Consider the following 25,294-nt stretch of genomic DNA (forward strand, 5'->3'; position numbering starts at 1 on the left):
CGGGCATGAGCCCTTCTCCATTAAAAAAACCTGCCAAAATTTCACTCCAGCCCCTTTATCAGGATGCCAATGGCTTTTACATAATAATGTGCAACGGGTAAATAGCATTATAATTTAGATTGAGTGGGTGCAGGACATTAATCTGTTTCAGAAGGGGTCCCTTAAACAGAAGAGGAGTGAGGAAAATTTTCCTGCATCTCTAATCATGAGATATTGTTCATTTTTCTCCTTTTCGGGAGCCACGAAGTGAAATTGAAGATTATCATTTCTAAATTGACAGCAAAGAATTGCAACTTGGAAAACAGGTCCTATGTACTTGTGGCTGAGGGCAATGTTGCTTCTTGAATCAGTGAGGAAGGAAATTCAACACAATGGTACCATCTTCTGAGTTGAGAAAATTCTAAGTTTGGGAGAAGATTTGTAGCTCGGGTCCTCGTTGTTGTGGTTCTGTTCGCCGAGCTGGGAATTCCCCGCTCAGTGAACAGAACCACAACAATGAGAAAATTCTGCCAGATGACATGTCTAATTGGTTGGTTGAGCTACAGACAGTCCGTTAGAAAGAATGACAAGAACCTGTAAACTAAAAGTTCTTTGAGGGGAAAAGGACCAAAAAGAAAGCTTAACAAAGATTAAGATCTAGGCTCATGCAATCAACTGTTATATTGACAAACCAAGCATTACCTGTCAGACAAGAGTATGCATAATTTGCTTAACATTAAGGAAATTGAGAAATAATTTTCTAGCTTGTCTGAACTTCCAAATCTTTCTTACCATGTTTAGATGATTTGGCCGTGCTAAACTACCCATAGTGTTAGATACATTAGTCAGAAGGAAATAGGTCTGGATGGGTACTGTTTGGAGGGTTGGTGTGGACTTGTTGGGCCCAAGGGCCTGTTTCCACACCGTAGGGAATCTAATCTAAAACACACTGATGGAGGATTTGTGTAACAGTTGGTCACAATTATGTGAACTCTTCTCAGTTATGTAGCTTAATGTTCCAAGTTCTAAATGCTATAGGCAGGATAGAAAGTGGGGTCGAGAGAGGTGTTTTTGAGGGTATTACTCCTACACTCAGGGAGGATATTCATGGGAATACATCGGGGGGGGGGGGGGGGGGGGGGCGGTATTTGGATGGAAGTCAGAAATAAGAAGGGGACGATCACCTTATTGGGATTGTATTGTCGACCTCCTAATAGCCGGTGGGAAATTGAGAAAAAAATGTATAAGATCTGTTATCTGCAGGAATAGGGCAGTTACGGTGGGGGAAGTTTTAACTTTCCAAACAGACTAGGACTGCCATAGTGTTAAGGGTTTAGACGTAAGGGACAGGATTTACATGTATTAGGAAAGGCAAGGACTGATTAGGGATAGTCAGCATGACTTTGTGCGTGGGAAACCATGTCTCAAGAACTTGTAGTACCACTAAAATTGATTGACGACCAACGGTGACATGATTGATATGAACTTCAGTAAGGCGTTTGAAGGAGGGCTCATGCCTGAAACGTCGAATCTCCTGCTCCTCGGAAGCTGCCTGACCTGCTGCGCTTTTCCAGCAACACATTTTCAGTGTAGGAGTTGGGAGATCATGTTGTGGCTGTACAGTCCTTGGTTAGGCCACCTTTGGAATAGTGTGTGTAATTCTGGTGTCCTTCCTCTTGGAAGGATTTTGTGAAACTTGAAAGGGTTCGGGAAAGATTTACAAGGATGTTGCCAGGGTTGGAGGATTTAAGCTATGAAGAGATGCTGTTTTCCTGGAGCGTTGGAGACTGAGGGGTATGGATAGGATAAATAGACAAAAGTCTTTTCCCTAGAGTGGGGAGTCCAGTACTAGAGAGCAGAGGTTTTAGGTGAGAGGGGAAAGATATAAAAGGGATCTAAGAGACAACTTTTTCAGGCAGAGGATAGTGCATGCATGGAATGAGCTGCTAAAGGAAGTGGTGGAAGCTGGTACAATTACAGCATTTAAAAAGGTGTCTGGATGGGTATATAAATAGAAAGGGTTTAGAGGGATATGGGCCAGGTGCTGCAAACAGGACTGGATGAGGTTAGATTATGGACGAATTGGACCAAAGGGTCTATTTCCATGCTGTACATGTCTATGACTAAATTGTGAAAACTTAAACATTTTCATGAATGGTGCACACAGCGCAGATATTTCATAATCATGCCTGTAGTAGGCAGGAATGACAAAATGACAGAAAAAAGGCAGCTTACAGCAATTGTTTTTATTTACTGTATTTTTTCCATTTAAAATCTCTCGGTTTTGGTACTACCTTAACATTTCACTACCGCTAGGCAGCACTGTGCCCAGTTACAGACACAAACTCCATTGTACACACATTTATTATTACCAGACAGTCCCATTTTGTTTTGTTCCTGCATTGTCAGTGGGTCCCTCCCTCCCTCACACCCCCCCCCAAAAAAAAAGGTTAAAAACAGACACTGCGAGGCAGCATTCCAAAAATCAAGGGTACTGCAAAACAGCATGGCTGATGCAGAGCATGGCTTTCAGGGTTTTTTGCTGCACACAAGGGTTACTCAGGCAGTGCTGCCCGTTAAACTCCTCTGTGCAGCCACTCGTTCACACAAGGGCTGTCAAGGAAAACAGCCACGGTGAAGTGTCAATTTGTAACCATAGGACTGCTGGAGATGTTTTGGGCAAATGATTTCTCCCCTCCACACCCCCTGTTTTTGAACAAATCCTTTGTCACAAACGGCTGCCCTCCCATAGCACTGCTCATGAGAACAGACCATACTTCTGGAGGATGATTAGACCACATAGAAAGTACTATACTGGACTGCAGCCACATTGTTTCCCCTGTCAGACAGGTACAATATTACAAACCTTTGACATTATTCGAACTTAGGAACAGCCAAGGACAATTAGAAGCTGACTGCTCTAAAAACTCCAGGGTCATTTAGAGGTAAAAAGTCCCATTTACAAAAGCCTCCCTAAAGACCAAGAACTGTTCCACTAGAAAATTCTTTGTGCATTGAAAAAGACTGGCTTGTCTTAGACTTTTTTTTCCTTCAAAATGCATCACAAAATATGCCCGAGAAAGACCTAATCAGTGACTGGTGTTTCAAAAAGTTGAAAAATATACACCTTGGGAAAAAAACCCACATTTAAAGACTCGTTCAGCAAGAACAGTTTTGTTTCATCTGGAACCCCCAACAGAACTACTGGGGCCATGAACTCTACAGGGTCTAGCAGGGGGGAGGAGGTTGGGAAAGGAGACAGAGGGAGAGAATGGAGAGGTCTTGCATTGCCTCTGAAGGGATTTGTGCACACAGTCAGCCCTGCAAGTATCTGCAGCTGCAGTCAGTGCTTGTGCTAATCAGCTAACCACTACCGGCCAAGATTTAAATAAGGATATTTTATGTAAAAAGGATCACTCTAACACTGAGGCAAGTTCATCAACATCAGTGTTAACTGCAGTAGGATGCAAGATTTTATGCACCTAATTCCAATAGGCATTCCAGGGACAGGAAAGCATGCAGCCAACTTCGAGCCAGTCCTGGGAACTTACTCCCATTCATTGCGCCATGTGGGATTTTGCAGTGGATCTATGTAGCTCAGTATACTGGGGAAAAGTCTGGCCAAATGCATGGGGGATGAGAAGTGGTAAAGGATGAGGGGCAAGGGAAAAAAAAAGGCAAATAGCATTGCTCGGTGGGTAGGAAGAACGTTCAGCAAGCAAGTGTTTACAAGCTGAGTGAATAAGGAGCACTGTGCATACCAGCACCAGAAAGAGTGAAATCCAGAGCTTTCACCACCAACCTGCCAAGATAAACATTTAGCCTCCCTGACATTCAAGGGTTCAGGATTCCTGTCAGCTACAAGGTGTGAAATCCAGTTTTTGCAGGGGGAAGTTGGGTCAATTCTTTTCACCCCCATCTCCTCTCCCATCTGGCACTAAACATTTGAGTAACTTTATACAACTGAAGCAGGGATTTAACCATTCTAATTTAAAGAAAAATTTATGATTAGGGTAATTAAACAATTACACTTTTTTTTTACCTGAAACATTCATTGCCGAAATTTTCACCCTCTGCTGAAAATCAAAAGCCCTCAGAGCAGGAAGAATTCAGAGAGGGTATTATTCCAAGTCCTATGGTTAAAAGGGACACTTCACGTCAGCAGTGTCTACAGATGTTGTATGGCAGCACAAGTGAAGACTGGGCCAGAGAACATACCAGCACCTGTCAAGCCTGGTATGATTCCAGTGACTACCTGCCCAAGCATCTGTGCCTGCTGTCCTCAGTAGGTGACTGCTAATGAGGCTGGTAGGACCGTGGGCAGCAGCGTGCTCAGTTTGAAACCACATCCTTGATCGTGGGTGGACAGGGAAAACTGGAAATCACAAGTCCACCGAAAGAGCCTGGACTTGCCACGCCCTCCCCAAGATGTTGATGGGATCTTCATCGCAAAGCCATGCACTTGTTTCTGACACAAGTCGGGATGGGGGGAAAAGAGGCAGGCCACGGGTGAATGACTGGGTTGACTGCTGGCCCGACATGCTGCAGACCAGCCAGCTTCCCAACTCCTTCCACCACATGGCGCGAGGAAAGAACTGTTAGAGGGATCAAACGCATTTATCAGAAAATAGATTCATCTCTCCCCCACCCTCCCTCCCACCCACCCCCCTCCCCACAGCTAACTAGACATTAAAAAGGCTGCACCGTACATTAATAACCTGCAGGCTAATGATTAGGAAAAACATCGCAAGTTGAAAAGCAAGTCTTATTTCTTGTGGGTAAAATAATTAAAAAGAAAACACACAGGCAGGCGCACAAATAGAAGCTTTTCTGGAAGGCCGTGGCAGGAGTGGCTGTACAAAGTTCAAAGCGTTGTAAATACAAAAACTGCAACATTATTGGCTCCACTCGACTTCCTTTGCCCTTCTCGTTCACGCCTGCACCCCCCTGGTCTGCAGTGTTAATCTGGTTATCAGCGTATTCGAGAAGATGTGAAGACAAAGAATAAGCACCAAAAGATAAAAACAAAGACAATGAAAAAGAGGGAAGCCTCTCCTCCCTCCCTTGCCCAAAGAAAATAAGAGAGCTCACCCTGAACTGGCAAAGAGCCAAACTCCCCTCACCACACGTCTCTAATCTGGTTAGGGATGGGGCAGGATGCAACACAGCCACAGCCCCTTTAGCAATTGTTGTTTAGAGGAAGTTAAGGAGAAGACACGCACACTTATCTGTGAGATATAGACTGGAGAGATTGTGTGTCATGGACCCAGTAGTTCACACACATAAACCCGCTCTCTCTTCTTCCCCACCCTTCCACCATCTGTCATTAAGCCCCAAAAGCCAGGCCATACTCTCAAAAGATGTGACATTCTGCCACTTGGCTGGGGAAAAGACAACAGTCCCGCATAAAGTGTGATCTTGGGGCCAGGGTTATGATGGTTTCGGCTTCACAGTAGCTAACAAGGGGTCATGTGCCACAGGGCTGTAACATTAAGACTGCAACGTGTACAGGTGGGTTTTAGATGGGCAGAACAGGCCAGGTGTACTCATTCACCCCACTACGTGCCCTGATGAAATGCTTGTGTTGACCTTCACTTTGATCATACAACTCTGAAGCCTTCTTGTTGTGAGAGTCAAACAGGGGTGGGGCTCAGATGTCAACCAGACTCAGCAGGGACTGGAATAAATCTTGCAGCCTTTCTGATTAACCTTAAGCTGACAAATTGACAACCAGGCATCACCTTGAAAGGCATCGCCTCTGTACAATTCCAAGTCAGGACCCACACAAACAGCGGCTCCACCAGTGTTAAAGGTGTTTCCTGGCACGTTTACGTGTGCGCACACAAGTGTAAGTGATAAGACCTTTTGTAGTTATGCAAGAGAAAATGAGGGGGAAATAAATGCAATACTGCACGCACGGGTGAGATCACACACACGTGAACAGGTGTAAGTGGGAGGCAGCACGCATTTGCGAGAGAGAGAGTGTCCTTTATACATTCCATATCAACTACTGTGGTACATCCATTGAGGAAGAGCTGAGATGCCCCCTGGAAAGCCAGGCACTCTCTGTTGAAATGAGAGTAGAAATAAAATTAAAAATAAAAACAGAAACAGAACATCTAAACACTCGCCAAAAACTCTGAGTGAAGCCCCCACAGCCACCTGCTGCTCCATCGGAATGAAACTATGTTGGAGCTTGGCTGGGGGGGGTGGGTGGTGGGCTACTGAGGGGAAAAGGGAGAAGGGGGAGAGGTGGGGGAAGAGAAGGGTGGGGGGGGTTTCACACATGGTTGAGCTTTCATCGGTAACCATAGTAATTGTTGTAGTAGCGGTTTCGCTCCTCGTAATAGCGATGCCACTAGAGACAAAAAAAGGAAAAAAAAACAGCGTATTAACAGTGTCTCAGACTGACTACACATTTTATACCCAAAGCACTGGTCTTAAGTACCATTGTCACATGTTGGACCAGGTGATCCTGTGCTCAGTAATCCATATAACGAGCTAGGTGAGTGGGAAGAGAGTTGAGACACCGACACCACCCCCCCCACCCCCAACGCATATCATTGGATCAGTCTCTGCTTTTTTGTTCTGCTTTTATCCATTTTTAGAATGTGTGCATCACTGTCAAGGACCCAGCACTTGTGCCTCACCCCTTACTGACGCTTAAAAACGCAGCAGTCAACTACTGCAGTCCATATGTACACCCAACAAGACATCTAATCACTTTTTAAAATCAAAGAATAGCTTGCTTAGGTCATTTCAGGTGAGAGTTGAGACAGCCACATTGCTGCAGCTCCAGTGTCAGGTTTATGCTAGGCCTGTTAAGGACAGTAGACTTCCTTCCCTAAAAAAGATATTAGTGAACCAGTTTGGCATTCACAACATGATTGAATGAATATTGCTAATCTTATTCCAGATTTATTATTAAATAGAATTGAAATTCCTCAACTTGCCTGACTAGATTTGAACACTTATCACTGGAACATTAGCCCAGGACCCTTGGATGATCAGTCCAATAACATTACCACAAACCAGGTAATGGGGTACTTTGTTGTTCTGGTTAACGCTGACTAGTCCACAGACTAAATATCAAATATGAGTACAGTCTGAGAGTGACCCATGCAACAGTACTAAGCAAAATGGCACGTGCAAGTGCACACTCTTCTAACCTGCTCCCAAGTAACAGGGAACCCACATGACATCCTCAAATAACAGTGAATATACACACACACACACAGACAGACACCTACCTCACGAGCATACTCCCGGTAATAGTCCCGGTATCTGTGGTAGTCATAGGGCTGCGGATAAGGCCGATCATACTGCTGCCTGTATCGGTCATAGGGTTTATGATAATCCTGTGGCAATAAAGCAGCAAAGCAACATATCATGATGGGCACACCACTTTGGAAAACTCCCCCAGGCAGAATGAGGGAGAAATTAAATAACAAGGGCACTCCCAGGGGAACATACTTGAGTAAAGGGGCTAGTAGCTCTCCAACACCCAAACACAAAGTAAGAAATTAATCAAAGTAAAGGGGCAAACACAGGCCAGGAAAATGATCAATACCCATATTTCACGCCAAATGGGTTTGACACCAAGATCTAATGTTCTCAACTTGGTGTTGAAGGGGTCAGGCTGGGTAGATTGGGCTAAGATACAGATCAGCTGTGTCCTAATAGAATAACAGAACACAGAATGCCTCCTCCTGTATACCTCACCTGACTCTTACCTCTCTGTATGCTGGGTGATTGCCATAGGCTGGGCCCCATCCATGCCCATACTGTGGCCGATCATAATTCCTGTTGTCCCACCTGCCCATGCGATAACCACCTGGGTGAGAGAGCAAAAAAAAGGTGATGATACTTTATTCAATGCACACATCCTGGACGTGTTGATCTTAAGAGTGTTATTGGGACCTGCACTCATCCAAGTAAGCGAAGAGTAAGGAGATGAGTTACTCCTTGCAGAGCCTCTGAGCTGCTCTTGTAACCACTATTTACATGGTTGTTTCATTCAACTTCTTGGGGGTTACAATTGACCAGATGTTGCTAGTGGGGTAAACCCAATGGCAATGTCACTGAATCTCAAGTAGTGATGGATAGATGCTGCCTTGCTGGAGATGGTCATTGCCTAGCACTTGTTACTTGCTACTCAGCAGCTTCAGGAGGGATTTTGTCTGGGTCCGAATGTATTTTGACATGGACAAAGCAGGAGAGATTGTTAGTGCAGTGTCTCACCGTAGTTCCGGTCCCGGTCATTACGATTGCGGTAGTTACGTCGATCCTGCCTTTTCTCCTGCTGTGGCCTGGCCTTCTTTGCTTCATCTCGATATTTGCTCACCAGCTTGCTGGCCGGTTCCTTCTCCAGCTCCACATAGGTCACTTTGTCCAGGAAGTCACTCGCCTCAGGGAGTGTAAAATTGACTGAAATCAATGTTGAAAAGGGATTAAGAAAGAGGTAAAGGCACAGATGCATACATGCAACAACTCCCTCTAGCAGCATGGTGCAGGTAGGGGCCAGAGGGACATCACTACAGACCCCTAATCCACACTTGCCCCACTGCTGCTTTTACCAATTTACTTTGATCCCGTCCCCCTCTGGTGACCAACTCCCCCCCCCCGCAACTGGAAACACATTCACTCCATCCATACCCCTCAGGATCCTGCACATGCCCTACCTAATAAAGATCCTCAAACTTTCTCAGCTGGTTTGAAAATGCCGCCGACTGATGGCATCAGACAGTTTACAACATCAAGCAGCAGGTACACTATTAATTTCAGCTCGCTGCATATACACAGCACAGAAACCCCTGGATTAGCCCAACAGCCTTCCACCCAGCTCACCTTTCATTTCATTCAATGCAAAGTCTGGGACATCGTCGCCCTCCTCCGCAGTTCGCAGTTTCATCCTTGTCTTCCAATCCTCGTCACTTGGGCAAATCACTATAGCCTGGCGGGAAAATCCTTTGAAGAGAATCATCTTCCGCCGCTGGGCCGAGCTGTAGACATTGGTCTGGAAGCAGAACCATCAACAGGCAAAGAGGTAAGCACTCAGAGTTGGAAAGCCTAACACAATGACCCATGCTCCCAGGCGCAGCTAAATGTTTTTCGGGTGGCACGGGGCTAACCACAATCTTACTAGTGCAAAGCCTGACTGCCACCATCAGCACTTGCCAAATTAGCAAGAGACCAGAAGGCAGGGCATGTGAAGCTCAAGCAGTGTAGAAAGGTTTTCTGCACTGGCTGTAGGAAAAATGGATCAACAGCATTGCGCAAAGGGCTTTTGCCCGAAACGTCGATTTTCCTGCTCCTCGGATGCTGCCTGAACTGCTGTGCTTTTCCAGCACCACACTAATTCTGAATCTGGTTTCCAGCATCTGCAGTCATTGTTTTTACCTTGGATAGCGATGGCTAGCGTGAGGGGACATAGCTTTAAATTGGGGGGTGATAGATATAGGACAGATGTCAGAGGTAGTTTCTTTATTCAGAGTAGTAGGGACGTGGAACGCACTGACTGCAGCAGAAGTAGACCGCCAACTTTAAAGGGCATTTAAATGGTCTTTGGATAGGCATATGGACGAGAACAGAACAGTGTCGGTTAGATGGACTTCAGATTGGTTCCAGAGTTTGACGCAGAGTGCTGATGGGTGTGTACTGCACTGTAATGTTCTAAACAGAAGAGAAGACTCCCTAGGAGATCAGAGTGGAAGTAGATAGCTTGCACACTGAGGATGTATCAAAATCAACAGCAGCCTTCAAAGATTCGGAGAGATCCTCCTGCCCAATATTTTGGTTCTGCACAGCGACCTCATAACCCCTGACCAGAATACTGTGGTGCAGGGCTGGGGCGCGATGGTGTTGGGGGGGTGGGGGGGATGATTAGATTAATCTACTAGCACTCACTTTTGCAGACCACACTGCTTACATTGAGGAGTGCTGGCTATCATACACCATTTAAACAGATTATGTGGACTGCTGCAGCACATTGTTTAAATAGATCTTATACTCAATGCTACCACCAGCTCACTGACAGAGTGAGGTTAAAACATTCAGAATATTTCATGGGCGATCCCTCTTTGCGGAGTGTACCTGGTCAAGGATATAGTTATGCTTCTTGCAGGCTGCAATCTGAATAAATTTGCTCAAGCACTGTGTTGCCTGCTGGGTCAGAACATTCCGTCGCTCTGCATTCATTTCCGGACCTTCCAGTCCTTTGACCTGGATGAACACAGCCAAAGAACACACTCTTTAAGCATTATTTACAAAAATACCTTGCAAGAATTGTAATAAACTAGACTGGACAAACAGGCAGAAACTAGCCACTAGGATACATGAACATCAACTAGCCAGAAAAGGGCATGACCCACTCTCACTAGTATCCTTACATACAGATGAGGAAGGACACCACTTCAACTGGGACAACACATCCATCCTAGGACAAACCAAACAGAGGCATGCACGAGAATTCCTAGAAGCATGGCATTCCAACTGGAACTCTATCAACAAACACATTGACTTGAATCCCATTTACCCCCTCCCCGAGAAAAAGAGCAGGAAATGACATCACCAACCCAAGGAAACCTAAACACAAATAGAAAGCGGGCCATGCCACTCATGCTTCATCCAGAGGCTCACTGGAGATGTTACCTCGTATGGTGACAAAATGTCTGAAAATGAACCTTCCAACTCAACAAGCAAGCCTACATCCAGAACCTCAAAATGAACTACAAATCTTCTCAAAATTCACCAAACAAGGTTTATAGGGATGTCAAGAAATGGAGATGAGGCCACAGTCAGATCAGGAACTGGCTCAACTTGCCAAAAGGCTTTCTCTGGCTCATAATTTGTGGCTTATGGCCTTAACACTCAAAGAAGTTTGGACTCTGAAAAAACAGTTTGAAAGAAATTAAAGGATTGACTGGAACCTGTGCATTTATATATAGGAATAGAGTTTGATTAGAATAAAGACTGTTAAATTGACAATTCAATAAAAAAAAGAAAATCCCAGACCAAACTTGGATGACATCGTGCTAGACTATCTGAAAGCTTAAAGCTGAAAGCTGAAAGCTTAAAGATAAACTGGCCTTGAGAAGGAGAAAAAAAAAGACGACTGTGTGGTGTTGGCACATGTAAGGGAGAGATAATGGAAAGTTTGTGTGTTTGTGTGTGTGTGCGCGCGCGCTGGAGGGGGGACAGAGAACAGCTTTAAAATCAGAAGCATGCAAATAAAGATCACCATTTTAGGAAAGATCAAAGCAGAATGCTCACAATACTGAGCTAATATCACCTGCTAAACACAGGCAAGAACTGCCAATGTGATTGTTAACCTCAGTCTCCAGAGGCAAAAGAACTCTGAACTTTGAGCTCTTTATATACATAAAAAGGTTGAAAGAATCTTCAACTGTTTAAACTTGCTAGGCTGCAATTTTAACAAAATCGTGCTGTTCAAATAAATTGAAGACTTTGTTGACCCTAAAGACAGCATAAATTATAAACCAAGACTTCTCACCCTCATCTTGTCCAGAATACTGTGTGTGCCCAGTACGACGTATCGCTTCTCTGGATTCTCAGCCACGTGCTTCTTCACCCAGGTTGTCTTACCCACTCCTGGCAACCCAACCATCATTATGACCTGCGATGAGAGCAAAGTACTTGCAATTAGGTGCTTGGTAATGCACTGTTTATTTTACACAAGAAAGAGGCGCGGATCGATTGGGGCACTGTCGTGGAGAATGCACCAGAAAACACAGCTCCCCCCCTCCAAACACTTTTATTCTGAGAAGCAGACAGCAGTGTCTCAGAATAAAGCCCTCTTAAAGACAGAGATGAGGATGAATTTCTTGTGTGGTGAAGCTTATCTATGACAGAAGGTTCTGGTGGCTTATTCCTGAAGTATATTCAAGATTGAGATGAATTAGAGATAATGGGACACAGACATGGTATGGGCAAAACAGTGCTGACATAAAAGATCGGCCACAATCTCAGCCAAGGGCTGGAAGGGCCACTCAGGATCATGCAAGCGTTAAGGCACAGAAAGAGGCCATTCAAACTATCACGTCCAGTCCAACTTCCTACATTCTTGGTTACGCAACGAATGATTAAGATTTGGAAAGTGCTGCCTGAAAGCAATATGGGTGCAGGTTCCAGCAAGGCTTTCAGAGGAAATTGGATTATTCTCTGAAGAGGAATAAAAAAAAAATCTGTGGTGCTGCAGGGAGAGACAGCAGGCAAATTGGTCTTGCAGAGAGTTGGTATGCAGAATGGAACGGCCCCCTCCTACAATGGAACTACTCTCTAATTCTATTACCAGTGCTTACTTCACATGCATCCTTAGTTTTAGGACCAACTGCTCCCCGAATACGCTCTTCCAGGGGTACGTTCTGAATGAAGACGTAGTCCTCTGGAATTGGGAAGAAGGGTTCCTCCTTGTGGCCAAAGTTGCACTCCATCGCGCAGTTTTTAGAAAGGATGTGGGGGAACAGTGCTTCCTCGCCAAGGGACTCCTTGCTAATCGAGAAGGCCACCCCAAGGCATGTTCCGTTCTTTGAAAAGGACAGCTCCACCTCCTCATTGTCAAAATCCTGCAAACAGACAAACAAGAGACTGATTACAGCAAACTGCAGGCAGTGCTCAGCAATGCAAACATGGACCCTCAATACCAAAAGTCCCCCATGTTTACACTCAGTTGCGTGTGATGGTCTAACACCAGTTCTGACTGACCACCCATTGACGGCAGAATACTGCAGCAGTTTGGCACGAATAAGCAATCTCACTCAGAGGCCACATGGCAGCCAGCGTGAGAAGTGCAGCAGCAATGGAAATCCAGATACAGGAGCAGTGTAAATGGAGTTTCATTCTGTATCTAACCCTGTGCTGTACCTGTCCTCTAATGTTTGATGGGGACAAATGTAGAGAAAGCTTGACTTTCAGTTTGAGAGAGGAGATTTAGATTTAGATTTACTCTGTATCCATCCAACTGCAGTGTGGGTATTGCACGTTGCTTCACTCTGAACAGCTCACATTAAAAGAAATTCAGCCATAGCATTAATCTCAGAGGGCCTAGAATTACTTGCAATTATGGTCTTAGAGCTAATCTAGTGGACTGAGGTCATGAACTTACAGCAAAACAACCAATGACATCATTTTCATCAAACGTCTCTCCATATTCCTCAAACTTGGAGTTTTCCCACTTTCTCCCAGCTCCGTCGTAGCCATAGGAAAATTCCCCATCTCCTGCAACGTATTAATGTTTAAGCATTACCCAAATAGAAAGAAAAACACATTCGTTGTCAAGGTGGGGTTAATCAGGAGGACATTAGTCAATGCAGACACAGTGGGTTAAGTGTTGCCGCTCTGGCAACTCCATACAACTAACATACCCAGCTGTAGTGAGGAGCTGTTCAGGGACCAACCCACACGGACAAGATGGCGCTCACTTTCACTCTCGGGCAGCTGTTTCACAGGGATCTTCTGGGTCACCTGAAACCGAAGTGGAGTGTGTACCCATTAACGTCGCAATTCAATGCCCCTCAGCCTCTTTGAAGAAGGCGGACCACAAGTGCCTACACCTTTGACTGTCAAGATATTACAAGGGAATGCACTTCCAAAGGCAGAACATTGATCCTGTGTCACCACAGGAGGCACGGGCACAATGTAATCCATGCCCCTACCCTCACTGCACCGAAGCAGAGGGTCGCTGAGGGAGTCTAGGCTTGAAGCACTTTCACAGCAGTGTGTTGTCGGAAGCATTTACAATGCCTTCAGTAATGGTTGGCAGGAAACCATTCCTTACACTGATTGTGCTTCAGGATCAGAGCCAATCCTGAATGGAAGGCAAATTTCTGGTGCCAAGAGGTGTTGGGGGAACAGAGGCGGTACTGGTGCGATGACTATGTCCAAGTGGACCAGCTACAAGCTTATTGCAGTGAGGCCAGTCTTACCTTCACCTCAAAGCAGATTTTCCCCTTAGTCACGCCATAGGTAGCCCGTGCACCAGCCCAAAGGTAGGCAAACTTCTCAGGGGCGAGCGGTTGCCCACCATAGCGATCCTTAGCCACTTGGAAATGGATGTCAGAATTATCTGTGAAGTGGATTTAAAGAAAAGAGCAAGACAGTTGAAACATTTGTAGTTTCCAGGAGGGTCAGGGCTGTTGGACAGGTGGCCAATCCCCAGCTTCACCAGAGTTTGGGGCACACCAGAAATGCTTACTGAAAACCACAGGTCACAGCCAAATCTTAATGTGACCAGCCTGTTGGTTTCACGTGGAACAATTAACATCAATAAGACCAGAGGTGCTGGGGAGCACGGCCACAGTGCAGCCGACCTGAGGGTACTCCCCACTCTGGAACCTGTAAGGTACAAAGTCTGTTCTGCTGGCCAATGTAAACCCCGCGAGTCAGTTTTAACTTCTGCCGAGTGGATTGAACAACCGGTACATGCAGTGGCGAACTGCATCTGCAATGAGATGTCCTACAGTCGAACTTTCAACAAAGTGCCATTGGTTGCCGGTTGAACGAAGCCTGGAGTATCTCTCTCCAACTCATCTGGAATGTCAGCAACAAACTCCCATGATCCAACAAGTCTCCACTGCTTCCGATTTGCTGACAACCCCCCACCGTTCCCATGCCTTCAGTAAACCCCAAAAGCCGTACTACGCGGTCTGAGGGCATAACGGAAATATTAAGAGACCATTTTTAAACTGACGGAGTAAACGTTGACCGTGGCCTCACAGAACGTCGCACTTACAGGTGTCGAGACAAACTAAACTGTCGTCAAATTCCTCTTCTGCCTCCTCCTCCCCCGCAGGCACCGGGGACTTTGCCCTGTAGGGATCAACAGACAGAATTTAGAGGCTGCAGCAGAATAAGATCAGGGTATGGGACAGCAGCGCAGCAGCAGAGGATGCCTCGAGTGAGACCGAAGTGGAGTTCAAGGAGCGGGGAGGTGATTAAGAAAAATAGTAACAGTAACAGAGGAACCTTACCACACAGAAAGCAGGTCATTTGGTTCAGTCCTGCTCCACACAATCTTGAGAACAAGTACCACTTAAAGTAAACAGCAGGTCAAGCATGATCAGAAACGCATGTTATAACAAATATTGGTGTTCTGACTTACCCAAAAAAGGTTGCTCAGAGACAGTTAGATGATAAACACAAGGAAGTGCACAAGGGCTTGGCACTTTCCAAGCAGGATTGTTATTTAAACACATTTCACCAATACATCTCTCTTTCTAAGGCACCAACTCCACAGAGACTGAATCTGCACAGATACGTTTATGTTCTTCAATAATGGCCCTCAATGACCATTCCTGCCTTTCCACTCTGGGATCCTGACCCCAAATTACCAGAGATCAGTTAAATCAAACCCACCCCATGTCAATTTTCTGGCTGATAAAATCCACTGTGAAACTAGGACAATCAAGAGGCAATTTGCCCTCTCTTATGGACAGATTGGGTTGTATTTTAAAAAACACAAGTAACTTGTAAGTAGTCAGATGTCAGCTATTCATGCAAAAATCCATGTACAAGGCACCGATGGCACTGGGAGAATGATCTAAACTTTTGCTCTGTACGGCCACCTAATTGCAGCAGCATTTGTTGATGCAGTGTGTCAAATAAAAAGCAAGATTGCACTATACAGGAGGCAGCCATACAATCCATAGTGTCCTGTTCAGGCACTTAGTCCCTCTCCCTTTACTCCATAGCCTTGCAAATTTCTTAGATATAACTGCTACCTCACCTCAACTATCCGTAGGTTTTATTCAATTCCACTTTGAAAATTAATACGGTTTATTGTACTCAGTGAAGATTCAGTGCTTGTGGAGAGTTGTAATACCTATACATACATAGTTGAGATATAAATCATTTACACGGTAATGGGAATTCCCTCACCGGTTGTAGTAAGTCTCCTCCCTGAACTCGTAGTACCCACGCCCGCGATCATCATGCCGTCTCTTCTGTCCTCGCTTCTCATTCACGGGTGGTCGTTCCTCACTGACTGAAGCCCGTTCCTCACTGCCTCCCACTTTAGGCACCTGTTCACTGTTCGATTTTGCGGCCGATTCATCTGAAATAAAAGTACAAAGGGTTACTTACTCTGGAATATCCTGTATCTGAGCGGCACTAACACTGAGAAAAATGCAATACCACATCTCACGGCACACAGAATCAAAAAAGGATGGCCATGTCAGCTTATTCCCAACATCTGGGAGCCCATTTGATTGGCACCCTATTCATCACTGGCAACATTGTGTACTGAGTCAAGCAGCTCACCAATGCATAATCAATGCCCCCTTCTGTAGTCACACCATCATCCACATAGAAGAACATGGGAAGTGCATATATGAAAACATCACCACCTGAAAGTTTCCTCTCCAAGCCACACACCATCTTGGACTTGAAACTTTACTATCTCTTCATTGTTATTAGGTTAAAATCCTGGAACTCATTCCGTAACAGCACTGTGAGCATCACTACACTACAGTGTGCAGGGGCTCAAGGCAGCTCATGACCAACAACATCACTAGTAATGGGCAAAACATATTCTGCCATACCATCAACACACACGTGCCATAAAAGAACAGAAACAGCAGAGTGAATAAGGTAGATTCACTATTTATACTAACTGTAACATCAGAGCAAGAAACATCATCACTCCAGTTGCATTGTAAACAGCGAATCAGAATGAGAAACCTGAATCACTGACACTAGAGTTCCAATGTTAAATGTGAATCAGCAACGGATCACTTCTGTGACACTGCTAGCACAGTTCCAGCATAAACACAAGGAATCACAACGTGAAACCCCAAACATTGATAATACAGTTATGTGTAAACCTTACAAAGTAGCAGTTAGTGTAAACCCTCAAGACCCTCCCTCACGTAAACCCCACCACACTGACAGTAGTTTCTGCAAACCATCAGTGAGAGACCCCTCGTGTGAACCTTGCGAGAAACCTCACACTGCCATATCAGCCAGAGACACCCTTGCACAATCCGCCATCATCACCCCCTCCAGCATTAAACCCCTGGCACTGGCGTTACCCCCTCCAGCATTAAACCCCTGGCACTGGCGTTACCCCCTCCAGCATTAAACCCCTGGCACTGGCGTTACCCCCTCCAGCATTAAACCCCTGGCACTGGCGTTACCCCCTCCAGCATTAAACCCCTGGCACTGGCGTTACCCCCTCCAGCATTAAACCCCTGGCACTGGCGTTACCCCCTCCAGCATTAAACCCCTGGCACTGGCGTTACCCCCTCCAGCATTAAACCCCTGGCACTGGCGTTACCCCCTCCAGCATTAAACCCCTGGCACTGGCGTTACCCCCTCCAGCATTAAACCCCTGGCACTGGCGTTACCCCCTCCAGCATTAAACCCCTGGCACTGGCATTACCCCCTCCACCATTAAACCCCTGGCACCGGCGTCACCCCTCCACCATTAAACCCCTGGCACCGGCGTCACCCCCTCCACCATTAAACCCCTGGCAGTAGCATCACCCCCTCCACCATTAAACCCCTGGCACCGGCGTCACCCCTCCACCATTAAACCCCTGGCACTGGCATCACCCCCTCCAGCATTAAACCCCTGGCACCGGCATCACCCCTCCAGCATTAAACCCCTGGCACCGGCATCACCCCTCCAGCATTAAACCCCTGGCACCGGCATCACCCCTCCAGCATTAAACCCCTGGCACTGGCATCACCCCCTCCACCATTAAACCCCTGGCACCGGCATCACCCCCTCCACCATTAAACCCCTGGCACCGGCATCACCCCCTCCACCATTAAACCCCTGGCACCGGCATCACCCCCTCCACCATTAAACCCCTGGCACCGGCGTTACCCCCTCCACCATTAAACCCCTGGCACCGGCGTTACCCCCTCCACCATTAAACCCCTGGCACCGGCGTCGCCCCCTCCACCATTAAACCCCTGGCACCGGCGTCGCCCCCTCCACCATTAAACCCCTGGCACCGGCATCACCCCCTCCACCATTAAACCCCTGGCACCGGCGTTACCCCCTCCACCATTAAACCCCTGGCACCGGCATCACCCCCTCCACCATTAAACCCCTGGCACCGGCGTTACCCCCTCCACCATTAAACCCCTGGCACCGGCGTTACCCCCTCCACCATTAAACCCCTGGCACCGGCGTTACCCCCTCCACCATTAAACCCCTGGCACCGGCATCACCCCCTCCACCATTAAACCCCTGGCACCGGCGTCACCCCCTCCACCATTAAACCCCTGGCACCGGCGTCACCCCTCCACCATTAAACCCCTGGCACCATCTCTCCAACTGGAGACAGGTAACATTTGGCACCCCCCCCTCCCCAAATCCCCCTGATGTGGGCTCACCCCTCACCCCCCCGCCCTCCCCCTCACTCCCCCTGGGGACGGGGCTCCCAGCGGTCTCCTCCAGTATCCCGGCTCTCCCCGGGGGGGGGGGGGGGGGCCTTACCGGCCTGCGGCTCCCCGCCGTTGCGCTCCTGGGCCTGGCCGGCCTCGGCCCCCTCCTCCTCCTCCTCCCCCTCCTTCTCGTCGTGGCCCTCCGCCTTGGCGGGCTGGCTTCCCTCCGCCGCCTCGGAGGACGCCGGGGCGTCCGAGTAATCCATCGCCTCCTGCTGGGAGCTAGGCCTCTCCTCATCCCCGAGCTCGCCTGCGGGCCACCCGCCGTCGTCGCCGCCGCCTTCCTCCTCCTCCTCCTCCTCATGACGACGACGACCCGGGCCTCCTGCCTCCATTAAGGCCTCGGCCTCGGCCTCTCCGTGATCCTCCTCCTCCTCCTCCTCCTCTTCTTCGTCGGCGAGTAATTCTTCATCCTCCTCCTCATCCTCCTCCTCCTCCTCGTCGTCATCGCCGCCGCCGCCGCCGCCGCCATCGGTGTAGGCCCGGCTAGGCCTCGGCTCGTCTCCTCGGCCTCCTCCTCCTTCCTCGGACAGGAGCTCGGCGTCCAGGGCCTCCTGCAGCCGCTGGGCCAGCTCGACCTTGAGGCCGCGAGTGTCGAGGCCCCTCTCCTGCAGCTCCTGCCTCAGCTCGGCCACCTTCAGCTTCTTCACGTCCATCGTCGGCGGGGGCGGGGAAATATTAAACCACGCACACGGTCGGTGAGGAGAAGGCGGGGGGTGGGGTGGGGGGGTTGGCTTCGGGGGAGGGGGGGGGGGGTGTGTGGGGAAGAAATGTTTATAAAACTAAACTCCGGGAGGGGGGGAGGTAATTCGGTCGGTTTCTTCCTTTTGAATTTTAACCGTTACCGCCCCCTCCCCCTCTCCGTCTCCGTCTCCGTCTCGTAACGGCCTAGATTTTTCAAAAAAAAACAAAATGGCGCCTCCTCTCTTTTTCTTCCCCCCCTCCCGTCTCCGCGCCTTTTTTTTTCGCCGTCCGAGCCGCGTTGTCACCCCGTCGGCGATTGGCTCCCTCGCGCCGCCTCCCGGCCGGGTCCGGGCTGCGGCGGGCCAATCGGGTGCGCCGGCTCATCCGCCTTGATGCTCACCCAGCACGCGCCCCCTCCACCACCACCCCCCCCCCCCCCCCCCCCTTCCCCTCCCCGGCGCGCGCCTCTCCTTCCGTAACGCGCACTTTGATTGGTCCCCTTCATTCCCGCCAATGGGATTCCCTGACATTTCCTGGCGCTCGACCATTGTTTTTTTTTCCCCCCGTCCGCAAAGGCCGATGGGAAATGTAGTCTTTCGAAAGTTTTTTCCTCCCCTTCCTGTCTCCAACCCTCCCCCATTACACTATACTGGGAGAGGCCACTCAGCCCTTCACTTTGGGATAGTCTGGCCTTGGCCCAGCACTTTTCAAAGATAGAAAATGCTGGTCTTGCAGTATTGGAGAGAGAAACGGAGTTAATGTTCTGGTGTTGAGCTCAGATGAGGGGTCCCAACGATGGACCCAAAACAGTGATCTGCTTTTCCTCCACGGATGCTACCTGACATGTTGAGTTTCTCCAACAATTTCTGTTTCAGTTTCCCAGATCTTTGTCCAGGTTCTTTGTTTTAGTCCAGCATTTTGTCACTCCACCACCTACACCCCTCCCTCCCCCACCCAAACTCTTCAGAAACCCCAGAGCATCTTTGCAGGCCCCAGAAAGATACATTTTTTTCAAATCACCAATTGTTCTTGTTATATTGCGCACAGACAGCTCTCACTGTCTAAAAGATTGGTAGAGGCAGTAACCTTCTGGACATTTAGGAACTATTTTGATGAACATTTGAAACACCATAGCATACAAGGCTACAGACCAGGCTGGTATATTGGGATTAGGATAAATGGTGGTTTGATGACTGGTATATGCGATGGGCCGAAGGACCTCTGTCCATGCTGTTAAAAACTCAATGGGTCTATGACAGACAGCAATGGAATTCTCCACCAAATTAGATTCCTGACAGTGTAGAAATAGGCCCTTCGGCCCAAACAGTCCACACCGACACTCCAAAGAGTAACCCACTCAGACCCATTTCCCTCCGACTAATGCACCTAAACCAATGGGCAATTTAGCATGTCCAATTCACCTGACCCACACATAGAGTCATAGAGATGTACAGCATGGAAACAGACCCTTCGGTCCAATCCATCCTGCCGAACAGATATCCCAACCCAATCTAGTCCCACCTACCAGCAACAGGCCCATATCCCTCCAAACCCTTCCTATTCATATACCAATCAAATGCCTCTTGAACGTTGCAATTGTACTAGCCTCCACCACTTCCTCTGGCAGCTCATTCCATACACGTACCACCCACTGCGTGAAAAAATTCCCCCTCAGGTCTCTTTTAAGTCTTTCCCCTCTCACCCTAAACCTATGCCCTCTAGTTCTGGACCTCCCCGACCACAGGGAAAAGACTTTGCCTATTTACGCTATCCATGCCCCTCATAATTTTGTAAACCTCTATAAGGTCACCTCTCAGCCTCCAATGCTCCAGAGAAAACAGCCCCAGCCTGTTCAGCCTCTCCCTATAGCTCAAATCCTCCAAACCTGGCAATATCCTTGTAAATCTTTTCTGAACCCTTTCAAGTTTCACAATATCTTTCCGATAGGAAGGAAACCAGAATTGCACACAATATTCCAACAGTGGCCTAACCAATGTCCTGAACAGCCGCAACATGACTTCTCAACTCCTGTACTCAATACTCTGACCAATAAAGGAAAGCATACCAAACGCCTTCTTCACTATCCTGTCTATCTGCAACTCCCACTTTCAAGGAGCTATGAACCTGCACTCCAAGGTCTCTTTGTTCAGCAACACTCCCCAGGACCTTACCATTAAGTGTATAAGTTCTGTTAAGATTTGCTTTCCCAAAATGCAGCACCCCGCATTTATCTGAATTAAACTCCATCTGTCACTTCTCAGCCCATTGGCCCATCTGATCCAGATCCTGTTGTAATCTGAGGTAACCCTCTTTGCTGTCCACTACACCTCCAATTTTGGTGTCATCTGCAAACTTACTAACTGTACCTCTTATGCTCGCATCCAAATAATTTATGTAAATGACAAAAAGTAGAGGACCCAGCACCGATCCTTGTGGCACTCCACTGGTCACAGGCCTCCAGTCTGAAAAACAACCCTCCACCACCATCCTCTGTCTTCTACCTTTGAGTCAGTTCTGTATCCAAATGGTTAGTTCTCCCTGTATTCCATGAAATCTAACGTTGCTAATCAGTCTCCCATGGGGAACCTTGTTGAATTCCTTACTGAAGTCCATATAGATTACATCTACCACTCTGCCCTCATCAATCCTCTTTGTTACGTCCACATCTTTGGACTGTGGGAGGAAACCAGAGCACCCCCACGCAGACATGGGGAAAATGTGCAAACTCCACACAGACAGCTACCCGAGGCTGGAATTGAACCTGGGACCTTTGTGCTGTGAGGTAGCAGTGCTAACCATTGATCCACCATGGTGCCCTAAAGGATGTTTGGAATTTTTGGCAATGGGATGAAGGGGTACATTTTCTACACAGTGCAACTAAGATAACATCCTCCCTTCCATTCTTCTGCAAAATCTTCTAAAAGGATGTGTCGCTTACTTCTAATCAGAGTCAAGATTAGAGCGGTGCTGGAAAAGCACAGCAGGTCAGGCAGCATCCAAGGAGCAGGAAAATTGACGTTTTGGCAAAGGCCCTTCATCAGGAAGGGCTGATGAAGAGTTTTTGCCCAAAACATTGATTTTCCTGTTCTTCAGATGCTGCCTGACCTGCTGTGCTTTTCCAGCACCACTCTAATCTTGACTCTGATCTCCAGCATTTGCAATACTCCCTTTTGCCTTGTAATCAAACCAGTTAGACATGAGGTGGAGTACAGCGTACAGTCCTGAACATCACACTTTAGGAAGGAGATGAGAGGGTGGAGAAGGGGCTGAAGACAATCGTTGGTTCCAGCAATTGAATCCTTCATTTATGAAGATAGAGTGGAAAATTTAGTCTTGTTTTCCTTGGAGAGGAGATTGGATAGAAACTTTCAAAATTATGAAGGATCTGACAGAGTAGATAGGGAGAAACTGATTTCTCTCATAAAACAATTGAAAACAAGAGGGTTCAGATGTTAACTAAAAGAAGGAGCTGTGTTGTGAGAATAAACAGCAACAATGCAGCTCTCTCTCAGAATTGGCATTGGGCACGCTGTTTTATATTTCGGCTCCTCCCATTTCATTTGGGATTGCGACAATGCTAATAGACTATGTTCTCTCCCTGTCTGTTTGTTGTGTGTCTTCCACTTCCTTTGGATTTAAACCTCTTCCTCTCACACATTTCTAATGAAGACCAAGGCTGTAATGTTCTTCAGGTGGGGTCATCAAATTTTCTCTCTCCCCCCGCCCCCCAATAATTTCTTCTCAGTTGCTTCCATTGATGGAATCCCATAATCACTGATTCCTCATTTGCTGATCCCTGATAATGTCCCTTCTCCTGATCCATCTCAACGTCCATATGGCATTAGAATCCAGTCGTCAGTCCTCCCTTTTTGATAGTTCTCAGGTTTTTGAGTTGTCCATTGGACAACGGCCCTCCTTGTAGATTCCCAGCAGCATCCACATTTTGCTGTTGAAACATCTGTAGTGAATCTTGAACCCCACACCTTGTCAATCAGAGGCAAGAAAGTTACCCACTTTACCACAGCGGATATCTCAATCTTGCACCCTGCCTTTGATTTAGGTCAGGCGGATTTCTGTCTTAATTCCATCCATGTGTCTTGCTATCTTAATACCCTTACTTAAATTTAATCAATCCTCGTTTTCATTGAATCCCTACAGTATGGAAGCAGGCAGTTTGAGACTACGCTGATCTTCTGAAGAGCATCCCGCGCAGACCCACATCCCTTCCAATACCCTGTCCCTGTAACCCCGCATTTCCCATGGCTAACCCACCTAGCCTGCACATCCCTGGACATAGGCTATTTAGCACAGCCAATCGACCCTAAACTTTGTGGGAGGAAACCCATGGAGACACGGGGGAGAACGTGCAAACTCCCCATCGACAGTCACCCGAGGTTGGAATCGAACCCTGGTCCTGTGAGGCAGCTGTACTAACCACTGAGCCATCATGCCGCCCAAGGTGAAAGGATTTTGAAAGGGAAAGTATTCCGGATTTCTACAATTTGTGCCCAATTTATTTTAATTTTAACTTCCTTTCATGTGCTTTAATCTTTGCAACAAACGTGTGAGGTGATTACTTTTGCTCAGAAGAGACAATAAAAAAAATACAGTTCTAAAGGGTTGCTCCTTCTCCACTTTGTGCAGTCTTGGACCAGTGATTCCCAGGCGTCTGTGGGGATGCTGCACTTCTCCAGTGAGGCCTTGAGGGTATCTCTGAGGTGCTTCCTCTGTTCATCTGGGGCTTGCCTGCCCTTTCAGAGCTGGGAGTAGAGTGTCTGAGTGGGGAATCTTGTGTTGGTCATGCAGATGACCCACACAGCCCATCACAGCCGATAATAGAATACAAAAGGTGCAACATCTATAGGGGTGCAGGAGCTGAGAGATTCAAAGGCGCCAGGACAGGTGGAGAGATCAGGTACTATTAAAACCATACAATGTCCTTGGCTTTGTTAACAATACAGCATAGAGTACAGCAGCAGTGTGGTCATGTTAGAATTGTAGAAGACCTTAATGTCAGCCTCAGCTTGAGCGTTACATCCAACTCTGAGGCAAGGGTACAAAGACATTTGGTTCTGGGATTGTGGAATGTTGAGTTGTGAACGTGGATTGGGGATTTTGGGACTGCTTCCTGAGGAGACGGAGCTATTGGGATAGGATCTGATAGTGGTTTTCACAATGGATAGGGGACAGGGCAGAGTAAATGAGGAAAAACTGTTCCCATTCGTGAAAAGGACGACATTGAGAGGGCACAGGTCTAAAGTGATTTCCCGACCACATGAAAGAGATCAGAGAAGAAAAGAAATCTCACACAACAAATGGTTAGGGTCTAGCATGCGCTGAATGATAGATGGCCGTGCTGGAAGCAGATTAAATTGAGGCTGTCACAAGGGAGTTGGATGGTTATTTGAAGGAGAACAACATGAAGGGTTACAGAGAGAAGGCAGTGGAAGAGCTTTCATTGGAATGTTCTCTCAGATGGCCGGTGCTGACATGATGGGCCAAATGGCTTCCTTCTGCCCTGCAGTGGCTGTGTGACGACCCTCCCAAGTGGCACGTTGGCAAAATGCCTTCTGAAAACCTACTTTACTGCGTTAAATCCTCAGTGTTTTCACTAACACTCGCACTAACAACAAATAAATCAAAGCGATTGTGACAGAAACACTCCAGCTCTCTCCAACCTGCCTTTACCTTTCTGAACATACTCTCATTTCACTCTTCTACAGACTGGATTTTTTCAGTCTATAGCCTGGAAACGGGAAAAGATATGGCTTTAAACCAAGGAAACAATGGAAGGAGGTGGTTGTAGAGCCCAATTCATGTCATTTGGCAGCCATGCCTTTGTACAGGATGTTGGTGCGGCCTCTTCTGGAATACTGTGTCCAGTTCTGATCACCCAGTTATAGGACGAATATTATTAAGCTGGAGAGGGTTCAGAAGAGATTTACCAGGGTGTTACTGGGATTGGAGGGGAGGTTTGGATTATAGGGAGAACTGGATAAGCTGGGACTTTTTTCATTGGAATGTAAGAGTTTGAGATGTGACCTTATTGAGGTTCATAAAATCATGAGGGGGATAGATAAGGTGAATGGCAGGTGTCATTTCCCTCGGATGTGGGATTTCAAGACCACGGGGTGTATTTTTAAGGGTAGAGGAGAAAGATTTTAAAAAAGACATGAGGACGAGTTATTTTTTAACACAGTGTAGTTTGTGTGTGGAATGA

General features: G+C 47.3%; 2 protein-coding genes across 5 annotated transcripts in view; one reads left to right on the plus strand and one right to left on the minus strand.

Moving 5' to 3' along the window:
• Nucleotides 1-2,210: 2,210 nt before the first annotated feature.
• Nucleotides 2,211-19,046, minus strand: LOC140457098 (heterogeneous nuclear ribonucleoprotein U-like protein 2). The gene is made up of 14 exons (XM_072551082.1): nucleotides 18,443-19,046; nucleotides 15,874-16,048; nucleotides 14,729-14,805; nucleotides 13,923-14,062; nucleotides 13,362-13,461; nucleotides 13,103-13,215; nucleotides 12,300-12,563; nucleotides 11,492-11,614; nucleotides 10,072-10,200; nucleotides 8,827-8,995; nucleotides 8,221-8,406; nucleotides 7,713-7,813; nucleotides 7,230-7,337; nucleotides 2,211-6,337 (listed from the first exon to the last, which is right to left on the minus strand). Exons 1-14 carry the CDS (start codon nucleotides 19,044-19,046, stop codon nucleotides 6,278-6,280), a joined length of 2,349 nt encoding a protein of 782 aa, XP_072407183.1. The 3' UTR covers nucleotides 2,211-6,277.
• Nucleotides 18,925-25,294, plus strand: part of LOC140457099 (adenylosuccinate synthetase isozyme 2-like) — a 64,972-nt gene continuing 58,602 nt past the window's right edge. Inside the window, exon 1 of one of the 4 annotated variants that reach the window (XM_072551087.1) lies at nucleotides 18,925-19,084. The gene's annotated coding sequence lies outside the window, so the exon portion shown is untranslated. Of the gene's footprint in view, nucleotides 19,089-25,294 lie in introns of all 4 variants that reach the window. The other 3 variants (XM_072551094.1, XM_072551095.1, XM_072551088.1) reach the window with 3 other exon arrangements.

This window comes from Chiloscyllium punctatum, chromosome 31 (assembly GCF_047496795.1).
Source record: "Chiloscyllium punctatum isolate Juve2018m chromosome 31, sChiPun1.3, whole genome shotgun sequence".
Taxonomy (NCBI): domain Eukaryota; kingdom Metazoa; phylum Chordata; class Chondrichthyes; order Orectolobiformes; family Hemiscylliidae; genus Chiloscyllium; species Chiloscyllium punctatum.